Here is a 23,233-nt window from a genome sequence, read left to right as displayed (position 1 = left end):
ATGAGGTTTCTGTCCAATGCCATCTAAGAAAATTCAATAAGAACTGTTCAGTTTTCTCAGACCTTAACTTATAGTCCTCGAATGTTGACAAAGTAATAATACCTCCTTTAACAGTCTGAAATAGGCGCCCCCCCCCACATGTGCCAGGTGCTCCTGGGGTTGGCGCAGGGTCACACGATTTGTAAATAAAGAAAGGGCAGTGGGGAATTACCCAGCGACTGATTTTCATCTCGGGTTCCACCGCCCTCCCTCTCCGTGTGGAGATTCCAGAGCACGCGAGAAACCCAAGATCCGAGCGCATCTTGCCTTGTATCCTTCCTTCTGACTAGTTAAACACAATACGAAGACAGAAGGCCAAAGTCTTGATTATTCAACACTGAAGTGTAAAATTCACATCTGGGACTAACTTACCAATTATTCTAAATCAGACACATATGACCAAAAGTCAATGTCATGCAAATATCTAATACTCAATCTGCCAATTTTGATGAGTATACAACTTCATATGTCTTAGAAATATGTCCCCACATCAGATTTTTCTCTAGAGATAACTGTAAATACACAGCTTTCTAAAACAATTTAAAAAAATTTTTTTAAAGAGATTGGAAGACAAATTTCTGATTTTCTTTTTTTTTTCTTTCTTTCTTTTTTTTTTTTTTGTTTTTTTTGTTTTGTTTTGTTTTGTTTGTTTTTTCGAGACAGGGTTTCTCTGTGTAGCCCTGGCTGTCCTGGAACTCACTTTGTAGACCAGACTGGCCTCGAACTCAGAAATCTGCCTGCCTCTGCCTCCTGAGTGCTGGGATTAAAGACATGCGCCACCATGCCGGGCTTCTGATTTTCTTATAAAGGAGGAAAGAAGCCAATGGAGCAAATTTATGTTACATAGTAGATCAAGCCATTCTGATTTATAGAGAAAACAAGATGGGGAGCTTATTAAAGTGGAAAGGGGGGCTGAGGAGCTGGCTCAGGACTTAAAGCATGCTGTACAAACAAGTGAACCAGAGTTCAGATCATTAGAACTCATACAAAAGCTGAGTAGTACCCTGCCTATAATTTTAGCCTCAAAAGGCAGAGGCAGGGAATCCACTAGCAAGCCCACTAGGGAAGCTAGCCATATCTTTGAGCTCTGGGTTTGATTGAGAAGCCCTGCCTCAAAGAATACAGTAGAAGAGCCATTCAGGAAGCCCCCTGTTGCCAACCTCAGGACTTCCCATGCATGCACCCCCCACACACACACAGAGAAACATACATGCATACAGGCACATCACACACATGCTCATGAGAAGGAGAAAATGGTAGAAAGGCTCAATGAATAAACAAAAGGGGTGAGAAGTTAAAAGTGTAGCCTCCATTCCTTCTAGACATACTTCTAACAGTGATGCCAAGATCTACCCTTTGCGCTGCCTACTTCTACCTGAGAACTAAGGGAGAAGTTTGCCATTAAACCCCCGGGGTGAGGGGGTGGGGAAGTAACTCCATTTCACAGACACACAGGCATGGAAAATTCCTGTAAATGTGACTGTCCTTGAACAGTTACGACCTGGAGACTCAAGAATTAAAGCTTGGGCGTATGAGTCTATCCTCTGCTCCTCCTAGCACAACATTCAGAGACGATGGGCTCTCAGCACAACTTCTGCTTCACAGACGTTCTGACGAGTCTTCACCTTGAAGGTGAAGAGCTTCAAAGGTGGCAGATAAATATAATCAGTACAGTGCATCTGTCTGTTTTCCAAAAACAAACAAACAAATAAGAAAAATTTCTAAATAAGCCTATAAGCCACTTACATAGGATATCTGAAATCAAAAGCTTTGTCATCAGGTGGGCTAGTGAGTAGAAATCTGTCAGAGACTAAACAACTAAGATTAACATTCTGTAGTTCTCAAACCAATAACATAGAGGACAGTATATTCCCAGCTGTGGTCAAGAGATACCCTAAAACAGGCAAATTCTGCTAATAGTGACAATTTCTCAGTTAAGGACTGGTGCACTAATGAAGGGTGCCAGTGTATTTAAAATGCATTGACATGCCTGGAGTTAACAACAGTCACCTTTCTTAAGACTTCCCGATGGCTGGAGTCCTAAAACTTGGTACTGCTCTTCTAGCTCCATAAACATTGTTTAACTTTTTTTCTAACTTAATGACACAGAGAACAGTTGTAGATATGAGCCTTGCTCAGTGGGTCAGAACAGGGAACTTCAAATATCTGTAGCCAAGCTGTTTCCTCCGCCTCCCCGTTAGTGGCAAACAACAGATTGAGAGACATAATCCCACTGGTAGCAAGACGCGATCCGTTTCATTTCTAGTCAACATCTTTGAAAAGAAGTAGCATAGGAACTGGGAAATAAGAGCTGCAGAGCTTTTGCTTTTTAGAAAAAACCTTGATGCTGTTGGGAAATATTGATTTGGATACACTTATTGGATTCACTTACCTACCTGTAATTACACACAAAATCTCTCCCACAAATATTAAGAGGACCATGGCTCAATGCCTGTGTTTTTGCTGCCCTCTTTACAGGAAAGAGGAGTGGCCAAGAGAAAATGGTAAGAGCCCAGAGAGCTTTCCACTTTGTAAAATGCCAATTCTCTAGTGCTGAAATCACTGCGCACAAAGAAAAAAGAAATTTGCATCATGCAAATAAGGGAGCGGGGATTAGGCAACACTCTCAGGCAAATGACACAGAATCCAAGCTTTACTCAAAGCATCACTTTGGTTTGCTCCAACTGCTTAACTTTTCATTAAACACAAGCAAAATGCTTGTGTTAAATATGACAAAGATGCCCTGAGCAGGGACACTCATGACCTATCGCAGTGAAAATTCCAGAAGCTATACATCCACCCTTTGAGAAAGCAACCATGAATAAGCATCATCACAGGGTCTCAGTTTCTGGTGTGTGTACTTAGTTGCGCTTTGGTTTTACTGAGTAGACTCCACTCCAAGAGCCAATTAATTGCCAAGTGGAGGCCCGAGGACTATGAGTTTCTGCAGGGAAGTCCCTGCTGCACTTGGCCTATGGTGGCGAACAGTGAGTAGACTAGGACACAAAGCACCAAGGTAAAGGCCCGCCCACCATCCAGGCATCCTCAGAAGCTCATGAGATGCTCTCCTACTCAGGTGTCAGGTATCCCCCAACTGACGCCTGGGAAGAGGAGGCTTTGCCTTCCAAATCCTGATGATCCTGCTTAAACCCCAAGAGGAAGAAATTAATTTTTTCACGGTAGGAAGAAATCCTCAAGGTTCTCGCCAACAGGGAGAGTCACGGAGGTTAAGTGCTGTCCTTCCTCCAAATATCCCAGTCTTTTCAAGCACTCCCTTCCTCTTGACATGTCATCTGTTGACAAGTGGCCAACTTCCTCTGGTGATGGGGCTCATGCAACCATTCAAGGGCACCTTCTCAATTAGGTCTTTCTTAAGTTACACCAACCCACTAAGTTGTCCCTTCTGTGAGCCCCAATCTTGTTCCCTTTTTAGCAGTTGATGCTGTCTTATGTGTATGTTCATGTGTATAGATATACATGTGTTCTTGTGTGTACAGGTATGTATATGTGTGTGCATGCATGTGATGGAATGTGTATGTGTCGGTCGGAGGTCAACCTTGGATGTTACTCCTCGGGTGTTATCCACACACACCTCTTTATTTTTATTTATTTATTTATTTATTTGTAAAAAGAGGGTCTCTCAATGGCCAGAAAGGCTGGCTAGCAAAACCTGGGACCCAGCTGTCACCCTTTCCCCATGATGAAATTATAGCCATAAAAACCACATCCAGGTTGTTAAATAGGTTCTAGACATCCAATTTAGGTCCTCTTGGTTGTGCTACCAACACTTCACCAATGAGCCACTTCCCCAGGCCCTTATTTTTGTAAATTAGCTTATCACTACTTGTCTAATTTGCATGTTCATTTCCTGTCTTTCCCCCTATGTGTTCCTTATACCTAGCATAGTAATTTACTTGAAGAATAATTGTTGAGAGTGGTTAGCACAAAGGCGAACCAAACAATACACTAGGTCTATCAAAGAGCTTCTCACTGTGAGACCTTTACTTAAGAATTGCACAGTGGAAACAGCAGACAAACAGCTTTCGGGTGTCTGAGTTAAGACAAGCCAGTTGAAAGTGAAGCACAGAGCTGTCCACCACAGCAGCCTGTTCACATACATTCTGAGCATCATGTTAGATTCGCCTCTTGTGCTAAAGGTGACTCGGAGTTTTTAAGGTGGCCCTGTCCATTGGCATCTGTCAAGACATAATGAATGCAACTTACAGCAGTGTGCCTTGTTCATGTTATTCCTCTGAAATGGGAGGTCCCACTGGGTTTCAATGGCTGCATTGGCAAATTAATAGAGAAACAAGGAATGGAATGAAACTCGCAGATTTGGCGTCCTTAACAGAGCCACAGAATGTCACCTCCTCACTGATGTCTCATACAAAGAAACACAGAATAAAAACTAAAAAGAAAAAAAAAAATCAAGTTGTGTGAAAAACAGGAAACTTCATCTAAACCATAACAGAAAATGCCATTATGTGTAGTAATTATGGAAAATTAATTAACCTGCATTAGATTAACATGATTTTTTTGGCAAATATGTCCAATGATTCAGTCAAACAGTAACTTCCTCTTAATGTCTGCATCTTTTCTTTCAGGAAATATGTATCAAGTTATGTAGGATGACCTCAAGAAATGGCAATAAATAAATAAAAAAATGTGAGAAATCTCAAAACCTTGGCTGGCAAGATGGCTCAGTGTGTACAAACAATTGCTGCTCAAGTCTGATGGCCTGAGGTGGGGGCCCCAGAGCTCACAGGAAACGCCAAAGAGGAGGCATGCATCTATAATCAAGCACTGCTATAGGAAGATCGGAGACAGGGACAGGAGAATCATCCAGAAGGTCGTGGGCCAACTAGCCTGGAGTCCATGAACTGGCAGAAACAAGAGAGACCCTGCTTCAAAAGAAGCTAAAGGAGAAAGCCAACTCTCAAAGGCTACCCTCTGACCTCTGCATGTGTATGCTGTGCGACACATGCACCAGAAAAAAATTACGTGTGGGCACGTATTCGTGCACACAGACATAGACACACACACACTAATATTTTCAAATAAAAAAAAATTCAGAATGGTACTTAGGGCAATTTTTCTTACTATTAGCATTTTATTATCTTGAAAAGGCCAAACTTTATAATATCATCTTCACAACTGACCCATCCAAATGTTCTGACTTATTATCAAGCAAAGAACAGTCTATTAGAACATTTGCAGGGAAAAAAAAAAAGTTCCTATAAGACTGAATTCAGTTGCTTCATGGACCTCTGACACGGTGTCTGGTACCAGAGTACAACTTTGTTGGCATGTACCAAGGAAACAGCCACACTCGTTTGTTACCTGTCCCACGTCCAGAGCTCTATAGAGCTCTACTACACACTCACTGAAGCACTTGCAAGCTCTTGAGTACAGAGCTTTTCAGATCTTTAGCGAGGACATGCAGAGAGTATACATGTCCCCACACATGTCTTAGCGCAGCATAAGCAAAATATTTCCACAGGAAAACACACAAGTATTCACACTATGTAGGATAAACATGGACTATAAATAGCTTCACATAAGGTCAGATTGGGTTTTGCTACTAAATGAGTTCAGGTCAGGTCAGAATTTGCTACCAAGTTCAAGGAAAAGAAATTCCTTTCTGTCTTCTGGCTTTTCCAGATGTGGAGAAGCACCTGTGAGCCTGCATTGCACCAGGCTAAAGCTTATACACATTCTCTTCCCCAAGCTTCTATGCATGAAATAACCTATACAAAGTTTCTTCTGTTTTCTTTTTTAAAATTAATAAGAAAAAAATCTCCAGAGGGGGAAAACACTCACTTCAGTTTTGGATTTTGAAAAAGGTAGTGACTATGCTGAGGACTTAATATTTTGTAAAATTCTGTAAAAAAAAAAAAAAAAAAAAAATTACTATAGACGAAGAGAACATAGACACCTATGTACCCAGAAAAATCGCTCTCTAGGTGAAAGCACTTGTGGTAGATGTCTGGAAATCTGACTTGAATTCTGAGAATCTACAAAAAGGTGGAAAGAGAGAACCAAGCCCACCACGTGCCCTTTGACCTCCCATGATTGCTTTGGCACATGGGCCCTTCCCCATTGGGTCCACCCCATCCCACCCGACATGGGATGAGGATCAAGTAAAATAAACAAACTCAAATGTTAAGTTCAACACGATACCAGCATAAATCAAAGACCGGAATAAAAGGAGTCCAAATGCCTGCTTCCCGGATATGGGCTGGTAAGACACAGAATCATCTTTAGTGTTTATTAACCGTGGCATTATCGGCATTTGTCAAGGTATGATGAACAAAGAAGGTTACTAGGAAGTGAAGAACAACAAAAATTAAAACAATAAAAGTAAAAACCATCGTCAGGAGTGCACATGGCTAAGTAGAAGGGCCATGAATAGTTCTTCCAGTAAATGGAACATCTCTTCCGGTGGATGGAACGCCTCTTCCGGTGGATGGAACTTCTCTAACGGTGAATGGAACGCCTTTTCCGGTGCATGTACCACCTCTTCCAGCTGATGATAGATACCTGGTCCCTGCAGTCCAACAAAGCACTGAACCCCAGATTGCGCTCAGCAAGCCATTTCGCAAATCACCACTCTCACCAAACAAAAGCCTTTCAGAGGTGACTCGTCCGACAAGGAGCAGAGAATAAACGAGGCAGTATCCAAACACGGGGGTGGAAATGAAAGTTCAATGCAACTGCTCAGGGCATGGCGGTCTCCCCTACTCTCAGTAAACAGCATAGAGCCTTCCAGACACATGACCACAGGCCTGGAGCAGAAACTCCATAATGCTAGCGCCATTAACAACAAGGGAACCTCACCTGACACGGACACTCTCCGCTTTCCTCCAAAAAGGCATTGGCATTTGAGCACATGGTTGGGTCTCATCAGAGAAGAAAGAAAAATACCTCTCACAGATAATGTATTCAGCCGGTTGCAATTGGAGAAATAAAGAGTGAGGGAAGGGGTAGAGGGAGCCATAAAAAAACTTAAATACAGCAAGTTACATGGCGTTCACAGAATGGAAAAGTAACTGAACTAAAAGAATGAGAAATCCCATTCTGAAGTTCTAGAAAAAAACAAACCCACTCACTGGAATGGTCTTTATTAGCTCACAGATCTGTAACTATGTACTTGTTTTTCTCCAATTTGACATAGAAATCAATAAAACACTCAAATGGGAGCTGGAGAAATGGTTCAGTGGTTAAGAGTACTGATTGCTCCTCCGAAGGTCCTGAGTTCAAATCCCAGCAACCACATGGTGGCTCACAACCATCCATAATGAGATTCGACACCCTCTTCTGGTGTGTATGAAGACAACTACAGTGTACTTATTTATAATGATAAATAAATCTAAAAGAAAGAAGGAAAAAGAAAGAAAGAAAGAAAGAAAGAAAGAAAGAAAGAAAGAAAGAAAGAAAGAAAGAAAGAAAGAGAGAAACAGCCATGTGCTAAATGAGAGACTTTGTCTTGGTTAGTGTCTATTGCTTCGATAAAACACCACAACCAAAAAGCAAGTTGGGGAGAAAATGGTTTATTTAGCTTACACTTCATATCACTGAAGTGTATCACTTCATATCAATGAAGTTCATCATTGAAGGAAGTCAGGGCAAGAACTCAAACAGGGCAGGAACCTGGAGGTAGAAGCTGACGCAGAGGCCATGGAGGGGCACTGCTCATTGGATTGCTCCCCATGGCTTGTTCAGCCTGCTTTCTTATAGGACTCAAGATAACCAGCCCAAGAATGGCATCACCTACAATGGGCTGGGCCCTCACCCTTTGATCACTAATTAAGAAAATGCCCTATGGCTGGATCTTAAGGAGGCATTTTCTCAACTGAGATTCCCTCTGTTCGGATGACTCTGGTTTGTGTGCCACTATGGCTGGATCTTAAGGAGGCATTTTCTCAACTGAGATTCCCTCTGTTCGGATGACTCTGGTTTGTGTGCCAAGTTGACAAACGATTAGACAGCGCAGACCTGGTTGGGGTATCTAACCAAAATAACGGTTTACCTGCTTTTAGACTATAACCTAAGTTTCATCCCAAGAATTCACATTAAAAACAAAAACGAACAAAGAGTCATGTGTGCTGTCCTTTCTGCCACTGTCATACCTGGCCACAATCCATCCCTGGGATCCTTCTTCCAAACACATAAGCAAAGGCTTACATCCCTAAGGACACCAGGACTTTCCAAACCTTTCCTTGCCTTGCATTGTCTCTGGAAGGTTCTTACCACATTCATTTAGGAAACATGCAATTTCCTAAGACCTATCTAGACTAGTCCTTTCTCCTTTCCCATCTCTCCTTTCCTAACCTCCTCCCCCAACTAGAATTTGCTACTCCACCTTTCTGCCTCCAGACAACCTGTATCCACTTGTCTTTGGCACCCATAATACCGGCCTTCATCTCTACTCCGGACCACATCTGCTCAGTGAAGCACGTGTGAACAGACAGAACATCATCACCATTGTGTGTCCTGTGACACGGACCTAAGGCTGGAACCCTGATCGCACATTTCCACGTGGGTGCTGTTGTGGACTGAATTTCATCCCATCTACTACCCAAATTGTGGAAATAGAGTTCTCAAGAGATGGTTGTAGTTAAACGTGATCACGGGGTGATATCGTGGACCAGCAGTACTGCTGGTCTTATTATAGAGGAAGACAGGGGGCTAACCAGGGACATAGCCTTAGGGAGAGGGTGAGTGAGCATCCTAAGAAGTCTGCAGGTTGGAAAGATTCAGAAGTTGACTGAATGGCACCTGGCCTCAGATTTCCAGCAGAGAGAACCCTGAGAGGGTAAAGTTCATCAAAGCCATGCTACCGGGATGCTCTTTTGTTATGTCACCCTGCACAGTGGCCTACAGGAATACCCAGAAAGCACAGTCATGAAATGTCACTTTGTGTATCCTCCCTATGGTGGCTTCGTTCAACCAAACCAGCCTGGCATTTTTTTTTTTTTACAGTAAGGCAGAAAGAATGCTTGCCTGGTAGGCATTTCCTCTCCCAGGCAAGCCTGAAATCCCCCCATGGAGATGGCTTAGTTGCTGTCATTCAGTCACTCTAGAAAATATGATCCCATCGATGATCTTTTCTTCTGCTTCTGGAACCTCTGATTGCTATGCTATCTGACTGTTCTTCCTGCAAGACTTGCCCGTTACAAGCAGAAGATGAGTACTTGGGGGCTCCTGAGTATTAGTAAACTCTTCCTCCCTTACTAGAAGAAGGAGAGATAAAGATCTTTGGTAAACAGTACATATGTATGCATACACACACACACACACACACACACACACACACACACACCCTCTTCAAGGTCAACAGAATACAGGCATTATTAGTGAAAGGAATTGTCTTTATTAGACAATTTATTATTAGAGAACGGAAATAATTGATTGGCTCTGTTACACTGGTGCTGCCTTCTCGCTATTAAATACACCTCATGAGACAGTGTGAATCCAAACGCCCTAAGCTTGCTGGCTGAGCTGAACACCATCCACAGCAGCACAAAATCTTCACAGCCATTTTGCCATGTACTTCCCTCTATGCACAGATGTAACTTCATCCACAGATGGGTTTAATATAAGAATGGAGGCCCGTGTAACAGCATCCTTGAGTACTGAAAGGGTTTGAGAGGAGGTTGGGCAACACCACAGAGAGGGTGGGGCGAACAGCTCATCTGAGATGTTGCATGTGGCCACACCCACCGCTACTGCAGTGCAGGTCACTTGGGCCACTCAGATGCCTCCTGAGCTACTCCTGAGCTCTGATTTAAAAGCCAAACATAATTTCTTTTCTTTTTTTTAAAAAGTATATTCCATTTCATTCTCAACCACCTAGTTTAAAATTAATGCATATTCTCTTAAAATGTAAATATTTGCTGATTTAAAGACACGATTTACTTTCAAACCAATAGTAAAAGATAATATGTCTGAGCTGGAAAATATGAGACAAGGTTTCCTAATGGAAGAGCTGTTTGGTTTTTTTGTGGCTCTTCTAAGCTCCTAGAGAGAAGTTACTTATTTAGCGCCAACTGCATACCAAGCGGCTGTGATGAACATCAGAGAGTCCATGTGCCTAAGAACACCGGACTCTAACACTAACTTGAATGCAGTGGCAGAAGAGGGGGGTGGACCATTCCCCAAGGACCTGCTCTCTGCATACCAAGGTGAATCAAGGGATGGGACACTTGACCTTCAAGGATGCATGGGATAACACTAAACCACTCGATACTGAGAGGATCTCTTGGTGGCAAGGATAGGCGTGAGAAGAAAATGGTTTAGCTTGGGGATGGGGTAGGGGAAGATGCTGGTAAGAACTCCACTGTCCTTCATAGGAATGAAAGACAAAACATTGGCACACGGGTGCAGTATTTTGAAGGACTGGAGTCTGGTGGTCTGGAATTTGGAGTCCACTGAGCCACAACACAGACTTTAGAAGGTGGGGGGTGGGGGGAGGCAATGGAGGCTTTGGTCAAGAACATGGAGGCAGTAGGCAGGACCCTGTGGCATCGAGTGGGAAGGGCTCATGGCTGTCTAACGCATTGTGCGCTGCACCACACAGTATCACCTCATGGGAGACATGAGATAATGCCGGAAAAAAATTTCAAGGGGAAATCGGGGAGAAAAAAAAAAAAAGAATCAGGTCCGAAGAGTCCACGTGATTTACAGCCACCCCAAGACGCTGTTCATTTTCACCTAGATTGGGCTGTCAGGCTTCATGTGTCCGCCTGGGCTCTCTGTGACACTCTGTGTTCAGAATCGTGGTGGAGCCTGTCAGGCACTTAAGGCGATACAGCTCAGAAACATGAGCAGAGCTGACAGTCTGCCTTGAGAATGGCCACCCCTCGGCTAGGCATTAAGCAAATCATTTGTGCTGTGCAGCTGCGACCCGCTCCCTGGGGAAATCACACTTGCACCTTTTCAGATACCATCAAGCCCTGTGGAGCCAAGGTCCAAGAGGGGAGGGCTGACTTCAAACCAATCTGTACAGCTTCACTTCGTAGGGTATTGAACGGCTGCCCAAGAATGTTGGCATGTCCCCGAACATGCCTCAGCTGAGCCTGCCAGTAGCAACTCCTTTAAAGTATGTCTTATTCAGAGGAACCTTTTTCATAAATAGTAAGTAGGCTATGAGCATTTTTGAAATGCTTGATCGATTCAAGCAGGGGTTGCAATCTTTCATGTTCTCTACTGTACCCAATCATTCCCTGGGCGTCCACTGGCTGAGCATACATCACATTGGGAGGCAAGGAATCATTTTAAAGAGACATCAGCAGATATATCAGACCTGGGCATTAAAGCATAAAAATCTAAGAATTCGAACTGAAGACGCAGAGAGCCCATCACCCATCCTCCTTCAACAGCCATGAGCTACAGTCCTGTTTCAAGGGACCTGTTTTTCTTTGTTCCAGATGAATCTAGCCTTGCCTCTGGTGGCACACCTTAAATCTGAGACAGTTTATGAGCCACAGTGGGTTAAAAAATCACAGCCCTGCATCTGAAAATCACCTTTCTTTCCCATTTCAAAATGAACGGAAAAGTTCAGGGTACATCTTAGGATGACACGCGCATTCGTGAAAACCAGAATGAATCTACAGGTTTGCTGCAATCCTCCGCCGCTCTTTTGACAAAACCTCAAACCGCGTGGAAAGCAGAATTAATCCCATAAACTGAATGGATCCTGGAGACATATGGCTGACAGGCAGCAGGGCTGAATGCAGACCCGAGATTTGTCCGCCATCAAAGGAATCGATAATTAAAATGGAGCTCACCTCCATGCTGGGTTTTTTTTTTTAAAGTCTAACTACAGGTTTCCCCAAGTTTGCCTAAAATATACATTAAAGCTTAGCATCCATATCATAAGAATATTCATTAGTAATTGTACCCTACCGATCACAAGCATGGGGAAAATTCAAAAGGTAGGGGAAACACACCCACTCACATAATTAGGACATATGTTTACTTAATGTTCCTTTCATTGCTGTAAGAGAGAACACTAGCTCAGCAAGTCCAAATCACAATGTTTTAACTGTTTCAATATTGTAGCCATGGACCCCAGTCGAGGTGTTTGCCAGCAACCCAGAACACACCCCAATAACAGGGGAGAAAAAAAACCAAAAGCATTCTTGCTTCTAGTGGCTTCTTTCTCGGGCTAAAGACAAACCTATGGAAAAGGCAGCCTCCAGATCACCTCCCGGGGAGCCGGGAGAACAATGAGAAAACATGTTGATCCTGCCTCTTACCTTTTTCCCTTTCCTCTTCCTATGAGCAGGCTTGGCGGGTTTCTCCTTTGGCTCCTCACTCATCTTTCCTTGAGATCAGGGGAGTTGAGACGAGACAGGAGATCACCTTCCGTGTTCCCACATCCAAACCCACGACAAAGAGTCACAGCATTGAGACCAAAGTCCATTTAGGGAACTCCCCAGGCAGAGCGGCTGCTTCAAGCCAGCCCTGGCTGCTGTCACGGGCAACTCAGCTCGCCTCGGGGAGAAACTGGGTGTTCTCTCCAGCAAAAGCCCCGGTTATTCCTCCAAAGAAAAATCAATATTCCAACCCTTTGTTTTCTTCCTTTCTTTCTTCTTTCCTTTTCTTCCTTTCTCTCTCTCTCTCTCTTTTTATTTGTTTGTTTGTTTTTTTGTTTTTTTTTTTTTAGCCAGTCGTTACCCCGAGATAAGATCTTGACAACATTTCAGGGCTTGCTTCTCCACGGTGATTCTAGCTTGGAAATGGTGAGAGAGAGAAAGGGGGAGGCATGCGTGCGTGTGCACTGCACACACACACACACACATACACAGGAATAAGCTAGACTGCTGACGAGTCTCTGAAGCGTCCCAGGGGCTGGCTCACTGCAGTTTGCAAGCTGGGAAGCCAAGCCGAATGTAAATGCTCTGAGATCAAGCCTCCAGAGGACACATGTGTTGAAAGCATTGGGTATACCCAGGAGGCAGCAGTGGGGGTGGTAACGAAAGATCGGGTTACTGGTTCGTGAAAGCACACACACACACACACACACACACACACACACACACACACACACACACATTCTCTCTCTCTCTCTCTCTCTCTCTCTTTCTCTCCCCCTCCCCCAACCCCATGATAAAAACAATAAAGAGACCTGTTACTACAGAACACAAAACTGGATTCTTACCCAGTGAGGTGGTTTTTGTTGTTGTTGTTGTTTGTTTGTTTTGTTTTAAAATGTAATTAGCAAAAAAATAAAATAAAAAAAAAATAAAATTTGCAGATTGCCTAACCAAAGCTATAGCCTTCTAATGAAGAATCCGTCACACAGAGCCCATACCTAAGTTGCCAGGACCACATTCAAGCTTTGGTCTCCTTTCATGAATATATCAAACCAATCATGAAAAGGAGCCCTCCAGAATATTCAAGAAATCCAAAAGTTTCAGCCCCTGGCTTTTTCTGTGCCAGAAACACCCTGTGCCCCTGAATAAGGCACTCAGACCAGTGCAGGTCTCTGGCCACATTACAGCCACCACAGGGGTCCCCAAGCACACAGAGGCACACACTCCTGCTCTGTGCCACCAAGATTTTGAGAGGTCTCTGGGTGACTTCACTCCTTTGTGGAAAGTCTCCGAGATGGTCCACACATCGGAACACTGCTGATTTACTGCCGGGTGTGGTCACTTAAGCATCTTTGGAAAGTGTTATGAATCCATTCTTGTTAGGAAGGAATAAGGTTCTGGGTGTCCCCTCCCCCCACTCTCACCCCAGATCACCTCTAAGATGGAAGCAGGTCCCTTGAGCTGAAACACACACACACACACACACACACACACACACACACACACGTACACTAGGAAGGGAGGAACGAGCGGGAATCCAGAGAGGAGGCTGGCTCAGGGAAGTGGATTTTAATTAATATGATCAAAGACATACAGGAGCGTAAATGAGACCCAAAAGGCCAGTTTTGAGTGAGGTACATGGAGCTATTTAATACTGGAGACATAATGCTAAAATACTGAAGCCAAAATCACCATTTCTCATCTACCATTTAAGCAGGGTTGTATCTATGTTCAACAAATCTGGACTCCCCAAGCGCCACCCCCCTAAAAACAAGTGAGCATGAGGGCAGCTTGAGATAGCTCTGTCATGGACACCAGGGTTACAAGTGCATGCTCCAGCGACCCATGGAGAGCCTGCGCACTGTGGGTTATTTAATGGTTGTTCTGAGGCTGCGCATTACAAACAGTAAACCACCACTCAAAGGCTGGCAGGGAGCATTGATGGCTGTTGCCCCACCCCTCTGTGACCTGGGGGTTCCTTCAGCTTTGAGCAGCTGCTAACCTGTCTCTCCCGGTTTCTGCTGCTGTTCTGGGATGTTTCTCTGGCAGAGTAATAAAAGGTAGAAAAACCATTAACACAGTAGGATGGTTCCTTCAAGTTCTTCATTAATTCAGTGCTTGTTCATCTTCAGGACCGGGCAGTCTGGGGAATGATTGTAACGTCCCTGGGTTGATCTGTCCCTGACTGCAGTGAGATGAGCCTGGGCTTATTTGCATTATGCTCTGGGGGAGAAACTATGAAGTCAGTGCTTTGTATGCATTCTCCATAAACTGAACTATCCATGCAGGTAAAGTCAAGTCTGAATATCCCATTTAAATCCTCAACTCTTCACTTGCCAAGCCACAGAGATAACCCACCTGCCCTGTCACTTTACCAGAGTACTACTGACATTTAAAAAAGAATTTTTTTTAGAAACTTATTTTATGTGTACGAATGTTTTACTTGAATGTGTACCACATGCATGCAGTGCATAAGATGGCCAGAAGAGGGCGCCAGATCCCCCCTCTCAAACTAGAGTTATTACAGGTTGGGACCCACCATGTGGGTGCTGGAAATTGAACCCAGGTCCTCTGGAAGAACAGTCGGTGCTCTTAACTGCTGAGTCATCTCTTCAACACCTTCCCTTCCAAGAAAAGTCTTTGTTTATGACTATGTCCTGAGTGTAGGATTAGAGAAAGAATGGAAAGAAGAGGGTATCGGGAGCCACTGATGAGGTGGTCCACAGATAAACAAACACTGCCTGCCGGGCTCCCAACTCTACCAATGCTGTGAGATCTTTGAGCAGGAGCATTTCACCAAGTGGGGCAGCAATGTAACACTCAGGATGGGGATTTATTCTTCTCTTTAGGCTTGCACTGATGTCCCATTTTTTTTCTGTTATTTGCTACCCTTTGAAGGGTTCCATTAAAGAGACTTATAAAAACCGTTTATCCCAGCATTGCAAAGATGCCCACACTAAGCTCTGTTATCAGGGGATCCTGGCAAAAAGGAGGTTGGTGGCTGTAATCTCTTGCTTTCCCTTTACTGTGCAGCAAAATGGATGCTTTAATGACCGATGAAAAGAATTCACCTTGATGAGATCATTCTTTCACAATAAACATTTTAAAATTCAAAAACAAACAAACAAACAACCCCAGAGCCTAGAATTTATTCTGCTCACTCCAGGACAAATGCTGTGTTTTCTTTTATATAAAAGGCGGGGAGGGAGGCAAAGAGGGACTTCAGGGAGGGAGAGAACGGAAAGAGACAATATTGGAATTTATATAAAATGAAAGCAGCTTGGAGGAGTAGTTGGTGGATGGACAGAGACCACCAAGCGAGGGCAGGAGGGTGTGTGCATAAATTAGAACAAAGTACAATGCCACAATATGTATCCCAATACCACGATAAATGGTATACTAACTTACAAAATTAATTTTAAAATATTTTAAATTAGTCTGTTTACATACAAGCATGTAAATAAGAGACTATTAATTATTAAGATGTATAAAATTTAAAAAAAACCACTAAAATGTCTGGTCAACAGGGCATAGCACAAGAATATGTTTGTGGAAAGTGTCAACCATGACATTTTAAAAACATAAAAGCGTATTCCAGTTGATGCAAAATTTAGGGGACGGATGGGATAGACTGTTTTTAGTTCAGTCCAGACTTTACTGTATTTGTTTATATACACAAGTCTTCTATCGCAAGTTTCTGTTCCCTCTGCTGATTGAAAAAAAAATATAGAAAGTGAAAAAAAAACCCAAAACAGACAAATAAAACAAAAACCCCAGGACCTCTTACCCTTTTACCATGACCTGGTAAAGTCATACGAGAGTCACTCTGCGGAGCAACCTCTCTTCCTAAGGAAAACCCCACAAGCCTAGCTTCCATAGCTTGAAGGTACCAGTGCAAGTATATAACCAGCTCTGACAGAGCATCCAATTCCCAGACGGGAACTGAAATGTGTCCAATTATTTAAGTAATAAGATGTCAGCGCCTTCAGTCCTGCTACAGGAAGTGGAGGCAACTCATTGTGAGATCCAGGCCCTTTCTCTGGAACCCGATATGTGCCACACATTTTTAAAAGGGGGGGGGGAGGATCAGCTAGGCGGTGGTGGCGCACGCCTTTAATCCCAGCACTTAGGAGGCAGAAGCAGGTGAATCTCTGAGTTCGAGGCCAGCCTGGTCTACACAGTAAGTTCCAGGATAGCCACAACTACATGGTCAGATCCTGTCTCCAAAAAAGCAAAACACAACAACAATAACATCTCCAAAAGTCTATACAGCTCTTGAGTGGGAGCCTTGGTTGAACACTCCGCCATGATTTTTTTTTTTTTCCTGACAATGTAAAACTCTCACCACTTGGGAGGCAGAGGCAGGTGGATTTCTGAGTTTGAGGCCAGCCTGGTCTACAGAGTGAGTTCCAGGACAGCCAGGGCTACACAGAGAACCCCTGTCTCGAAAAACAAAGCAAAACAAAGCAAACAAAAAAAGAAAGTGTATTAGGTATTTCATACCCTCATTTCTGATCACCTGCACAGCTATATAAATAATGAGGGCTTTAGTATACCCAAAGGCCTATGAATGCATTTTAAATTGTAATTGTTCTGAGTGAAAGGGTAATTTGATTGATCTAAAAACAGTCTACAGGTGATTACATATTCTAAAAAGGTTAAATGTGAACTACTTACCAATGGCAACCTCCTTTTTTTTTTTAAACTCCCAAATTAGAAAATTCTCCAGCCCTTAGAGAAGTTAAATATAACCTAAGAAGATGGTTTAAGCTATGTGCAATGAAATTATCCAAATGAAAAGCGAGACTCCAGGAGTTCACAGAGGAGGAAACACCACCCCATAGGCAGGCTGCTTACTTGTTCGGCACCGATTAAAGACCCGGCCATCAGGTATTTGATACCAATCTGAGACGGTTCTATTTTTAAAATAAGTAACTCTCATAAGAGGACACGGAGGCCGGTCAACTCTCCTGGAACTGCTCTATTTTTAAAATGAAAGTCGCTTACCATGGGGAAAGCACGGGCAGGTTATCAGCAAACAATTTTTTTTCAAGTTATCTTCTACATAAAATTCTACGGAAAACTAACCCAGTAGTTTCCTGGCCAAGGCTCAAGTGCCAAAAGACAAAAAATAAAAAACAATAAAATAGAATTAAAAAAGCAAAACAACTTCTTTTTGCCATTCGGGAGACATACCCGAATGGTCTAACTCGTTTTATTTCTCTGACCAGGCCGTTGGGGATTTCTGCTGTGGGCTGGTGAACTGACATGACACACTTGCTAAATCTTGGAAACAACATGCTTTAACATTCTTCATTATTCTTCAACATCAAAAATACCTAGGGACTTCAAGATAAAACGGGCTGTTTTCCTGGAAGCCCTGGAATCTGACCTCTGATCTCTGACCTTCCGGGGTCACCCAGCCAGTTCCTTGTAGAGCTTTACTCCACACTAGACTCTCCCGGAGCTTAAAGTGAAACTGCCCTGAGATCAGATTCCTTTGCTACTGGTTAAACAAGCTGGACCTCCTTACACATTCCCCCCTCCCGCCCCACTCCCTCCCTCCCTTCCTTATTGTATTTTTGAGACAAGCTTTCAGGAGTCCAGGGGGGCCTTGAACATACTTTGTAGCCAAGGATGGTGGACATTTAGTGATGGTTCTTCCGGTACAGCTGAGAGAACCCTCTCTGTGGGGTGTTGGCATAGACTGTGCCCCACATTGTGTGAAACCACAGGTGGAACAGGTACAGTCAGTGGAATTTTGCTTTTCATCTTTACCTTAGGCTAGTGATGATTTGGGGGTTATCTCTGGCACAACCACTGTTTATCCCACTGGGTAAGAAGAAGCCCGCTACCACAATTTTTGAGCCAAAGTTGAAGCAAGCTTTTATTAAAAATATTGACCGGGTTCATGAATACTTAAGAGATCTATACCCAGTATTCCCAAAGCATGTTGCCAAATGAGGCAGGAACTTATAAAGGCAAAACCCATGCTGGCTACATAGTTCCCATTTTCGTCCAATCAGGAACGAGCGTACATCCTGCAGTACTTCCTGCCTAAGCACCTTCTGGCTACCACAGAGTGTGATCAAGCCCATCCTGGGCAGTTGAAGGACCCATGCTTGTTTACAGAGTGAAAACATCTGGCTTGTTGTCTTATACGAACAGGCTCCAGCATCCCAGAACACTATCTCCTCGGGCAGGTGGGGCTTACAGGACGGAGGCATTTTTGTCTCATAGATGTCTTAGGCACAGTAATTTAAACTTAAAACGTAGTGCTAACCATCACACCACCACCATGTTTCCTTCCTCTATCTGCCCAACACTTCCAAAGAGAAGCTGGGACCCACAGCCAGCAGACAACAGTGGAAACAGTGTAACCTATACGTCAAAGACACATAATAACTAGCCTGTTTTTCCTTGTGCCCTGCAAACAGCTCAGGAAATACACTTTCCTTTGAAGTCCTTGATGCTTCTCATTGCAAAATGACACACTGACGTTTGCACATCTGCTTGTATGCCTGAAGATTCAGGCAGGTATAGACAGGAAATAAAACACTGAGTCCAGCTTGCTGTCTAATACATGCATGCTCTGCCACGTATCTAACGAGCATCTACGCTACAGCTTCTAAGACCCAGCTTAGTTGTAAGCACTGTTTTCTCTTGAATATGGCTTAATGTCCCTGTCCCATTTCTATGTGTGTTGGAAGTTTCGGGCAGGTGTGTACGTAGCAGGACTTTCCTGTTTTCCTGGGTCTCTTTTCTTTCCTGATTGTTCAGCCTTGTGTCCATTAAAGTATAACGATATAATCCAAGTGGATTAGTAAAACAGGGAGAGACAGGCGTTCAAAGAGGCTAGCTAGCAAGTGGGCGGACTCCTTTTTGATACTTCCTTCCCTGAAACTCTACCGGTGTGGCTGTCTAGGGCGGGGTAATTTTCTTTCACTAGACTAACAATTCTCTTTAGAGGCCAGGGATATTGGCAGGACTCTTCACACATGAGGGACTGGTGAATCACGCCTTTGATCTTCCCCAAATCCCTGTGTTTTACTTAGCAACAGCAAGGATCCTAAATGATTTTAGACGGAGCTACCGAGACCCGTTCTGAAGAGAGCGTCTTGGTTGTCAAAGTATCCTAACAGTACCAACATGCAAATGAACCAGAAGTATGGTTGCTTCTATTTGGCCCACACCCAAGTGGGATTAGTGGGCTCTGCTGCATTGTCTTTTGATGTTATAGAAAACTTTCATGAAAATCAAATAGTTATAGCTCTACCGCATCCAAAGGAGCAGTTCTCAACTGCCCATAGTTCAGGTCACGTATTATTTCTGATGCCCCTCTTCTAACAGCTGCTGAAATAAAAGAGACTGGAAAAGAAATCACACCCTTAAAACCAATTTAAACCGTATTTCACAGAATCTTACAACTCTATATTACAGTTGGTGTGAATACAATTAAGAATTCCATGTCATAACCTGAATACCCGGAACCTATTATTTGCTACTGCTTTGGAATACATTATTTCATCTCACTCATCTGACTGGGTCCAGTTGGGTCAGGGACCAAGACAAATCCAGAAGTGATGTAATGATCAAAATAAGCATATATTGAATTGCTTGGGAACCTGCCAGCCATGCCCAACAGAAACAAATAAGTCAGTGAATTAGCCTGCAAATTACAGATCTTCACTCCCCTTCTGTCTTAGTCAGGGTTCCTATTGCTGCACAAAACATCATGACCAAGAAGCAAGATGGGGAAGAAAGGGTTTATTCATCTTACACTTCCATATTGCTGTTCATCACCAAAGTAAGTCAGGACTGGAACTCACAAGGGGCACAAACCTGGAGGCAGGAGCTGATGCAGAGCCCTTGGAGGGTGCTGCTTACTGGCTTGCTTCCCCTGCCTTGCTCAGCTTGCTTTCTTATAGAACCCAGGATTAAAATGCCTTACAGCTGGATCTCATGGAGGCATTTCCTCAAGGGAGGCTCCTCTCTCTGTGATAACTCCAGCTTCTTCTTCAAACCCAGTCCCTCAGTCTTATACCTATCTGAATGGCTAAGATCAATAAAACAAATGACAGCTCACATCGGTGAGGATACGGAGTAAGGGACACACGGGAGACGCTTCATCCAGGGCTGTTGAGACTGGGAGCTTGGACAGCCATTATGTAAAGAGACATGGCAGTTCCTCAGGAACGCAGGGACTGATCTACCTCAAAATCCAGCTCTACCACTCTTGGGCATCCACCCAAAGGACGTTTCATCCTTCCACTGAGTTGGTTACTTGTTTACGCATCTTCATTGCAGCTCCTTGTCATAGCCAGAAATTGAGGTATATTTACACAATGGAGTATTCTCAGCCGTCAAAAAAAAAAAAAAAAAAGAAACCATAAGTTTGCAGGTAAATGGATGAGACTAGAAAAAAATAAATAATCCTGAGTGAGGTAAACCAGACCTTGAAAAATATGGTATGTATTAGTTTATGGGTGGATATTAGCTGTTGAGTCAATGGTGAGCAAGCTACAATCTACAGAATCACTGAGGTTAGCAATAAAGTATGGTACTAGGGTGGGAAAGGTAGCTCTCCCTAGAGAAGGGGATTAGAACAGATATGTATGGATGAACAGTGGGGATCTGCATAGGAGGATCAAATCAGGATGGAAAGGGGAGAGGGATGAGAGAGTGAATACAGGAATAGACAGCTAGAATCAATGGCGCTTTGAGGCATAGTATGGAAACCAAATACCGAAGCTTCCTAAATATATACATCTATGAAGATAAGCTAAAGAAATCGCCAAATAATAGAAGGAACATAGCCCCAACTGGACATCTCTTGTCACCAAATGAAGCTTCCAGTACCAGGATTGGCTAACATTGAATTGTGCTGTTGCTCAAAGGGGTTCCCATAGGAACCTCCAAACAACCCAGGCTGTTGCCAAGACTATAGTTTGTTCTCCACAAACTGAAGGCAAGGCCCTGCTACTGAAGGTCACAGGGACACAACTCAGTGAAGTGCAGAAATAGAGCTGGCGCCTCCATAAAGCCTGCATCCCTACATGCTAGCATCTTTGGTCCAGGAAGGTTCTCTGCTGGCAACCACAGGAAAAAGGCAAACACCAACTCAGCTACAAACCCTTCGATCTACAATGGTGACCTGCCTAAAAGGTGAGCTAACACAATAGTGTCATAAAGGCTTTGGTCCTAACCAACCAAGATCTGATTTGACTTAAGGTCCACTCCACCAGAAAGAACCCATACTTGATGCTTCTAGTTTAAGGTTCTTGATCAGGAACCTTAAACTAGACAGGCCAAGGACCTACTACTGTTCACTAAAAGAATATAACAATAAGATTATAATATAACAATATAACATATAAGATTCCTCCTAAAACCTTTCCACTTTCCACACAGATGAGTGCCTTGCTCAGCCATCATAAAAGATGCTTTCTTCCACTGCAGATGGGCAAATACAGAGACCCACAGGCAGGTGTGAGCTATTAAACAGAAACTGAGATACTTTGTAACACTTAACCCTAAACAGGAAGTCTCCATCAAATCCCTCCTCTCATGATTCAGGGAACACGGCAAAAGGGGAGGCAGAAAGAGTCTAAGAGCCAAACAGGATGAAGGACACCAGGGAAACGAGGCCCTTTAGATCAACAGGATTGTCAAACATATGAATCCACAGGGACTGAGGCAGCATGCACTGGGCCTCGTGCGTCTTTGCCAGATGGGGTCCTGAAGCCGAGAGGAGAAGTGGACACGCGCGCCATCCCTAACCCAGGTGCTATCCTCTGTTGGTTAACGACTGGCAAGGGATGAGTTACCTTTCCTCAGAGGGAAGCTCACCAGGGGAGCAAAGCATTCTTAATGGTAGACCCCATGCCCAGCAGTAAGTGGTCAAAAGGAAAGGACTTCAGTGAGTCCTTGGAGGCTCCCTGTGTTAGGTATGTGTCAGGCCTCTCTGTCTGTCTCTGTCTCTGTCTCTCTGTCTCAGTCTCTCTTTCCCTATAGGTCAGTTGTGTATATATATTTTGGCTTGCAGGTTTGTATTTTCATGGGGTTCTCGAGTGTCACGTGTCACTTACATAAGTGAACGTCTGAGTCTCTGTTTCTTGTGCTTTTTCATGGGGCCTTTTCCTTCTGTTTGTTTTGTACTACTCTGGTTTATTAGTTTTTGTTTTATCTTATTAGTATTATATTAGTTACATTCCCTTAGAAGCCTGCTCGTTTTCTCCTAAGAGACAGAAAGGGGTGGATTTGGATGGAAGGGGAGGCAGGGGGGAACTAGGAGGAAGAGTAAAGGGAGGGGAAACCGTAATCAGGGTCTATTAAATGAACAAAAAAAATATTTAAAAGACAAGGAGAAAATAAGCCTAGGAAGAAAGTAAACACACTTTTAAGATGTTGCCATAACTTTATAATGATCGCCTCCAACCACTGTGAGAATTAATAATTACATACATCAGTAACTCCCTTGGATGGGGCTTTGCCTAGCTTGGGCCCCAGCATCATCTGGAATCTCAGTGTTCAGTGTGGCAATACTGTCATGTTAGGACAGGTTTGGTGACAGGCGGGTCAGTTGCCTAGCACAGCTCTCATGACCCCATTCCAGACGGGCTGCTCCAGCCATCAAGTCTCCTTCCACACTCGTGCAGTATCTGCAGAGGCCAGAAGAGGGCAGAGGCTCTCCTGGAGCTGTCAGTTTTGAGCCCCTGGGAGGTGGGTGCTGGGATTCGAACCCTGGTCCTCTGTAAATACAAATGTTCTTAACTGCTGAGCCATCCTGATAGCCCTTAATGCTGAATTTTAAAAAAAGATTTATTTATTTATTTATTTATTTATTTATTTATTTAATGTATATGAGTACACTT

The 23,233-nt window shown here is 43.6% G+C and overlaps 1 protein-coding gene across 8 annotated transcripts in view; it reads right to left on the bottom strand.

The window, feature by feature from the left end:
• Positions 1–23,233, bottom strand: part of Ank3 (ankyrin 3) — a 632,326-nt gene that overhangs the window by 472,296 nt on the left and 136,797 nt on the right. For 3 of the 8 annotated variants that reach the window (XM_029482226.2, XM_029482228.2, XM_029482229.2), the window contains exon 1: positions 12,300–12,944. The exons of 1 other annotated variant lie outside the window; for it this stretch is intronic. In XM_029482226.2, coding sequence (XP_029338086.1) covers positions 12,300–12,362 — 63 coding nt within the window. In that variant the 5' untranslated portion in view covers positions 12,363–12,944. Of the gene's footprint in view, positions 1–12,299; positions 12,964–23,233 lie in introns of those variants that run through there. 4 more of the 8 variants (XM_029482231.2, XM_021174444.3, XM_085842860.1 and 1 more) reach the window with 3 other exon arrangements.

This window comes from Mus caroli, unplaced genomic scaffold (genome assembly GCF_978045245.1).
Source record: "Mus caroli unplaced genomic scaffold, Mus_caroli_1 scaffold_9, whole genome shotgun sequence".
Classification (NCBI taxonomy): Eukaryota; Metazoa; Chordata; class Mammalia; order Rodentia; family Muridae; genus Mus; species Mus caroli.
The sequence above is the reverse complement of the archived record's forward strand: the minus strand, read 5'-3'. Positions and strand labels throughout refer to the sequence as shown.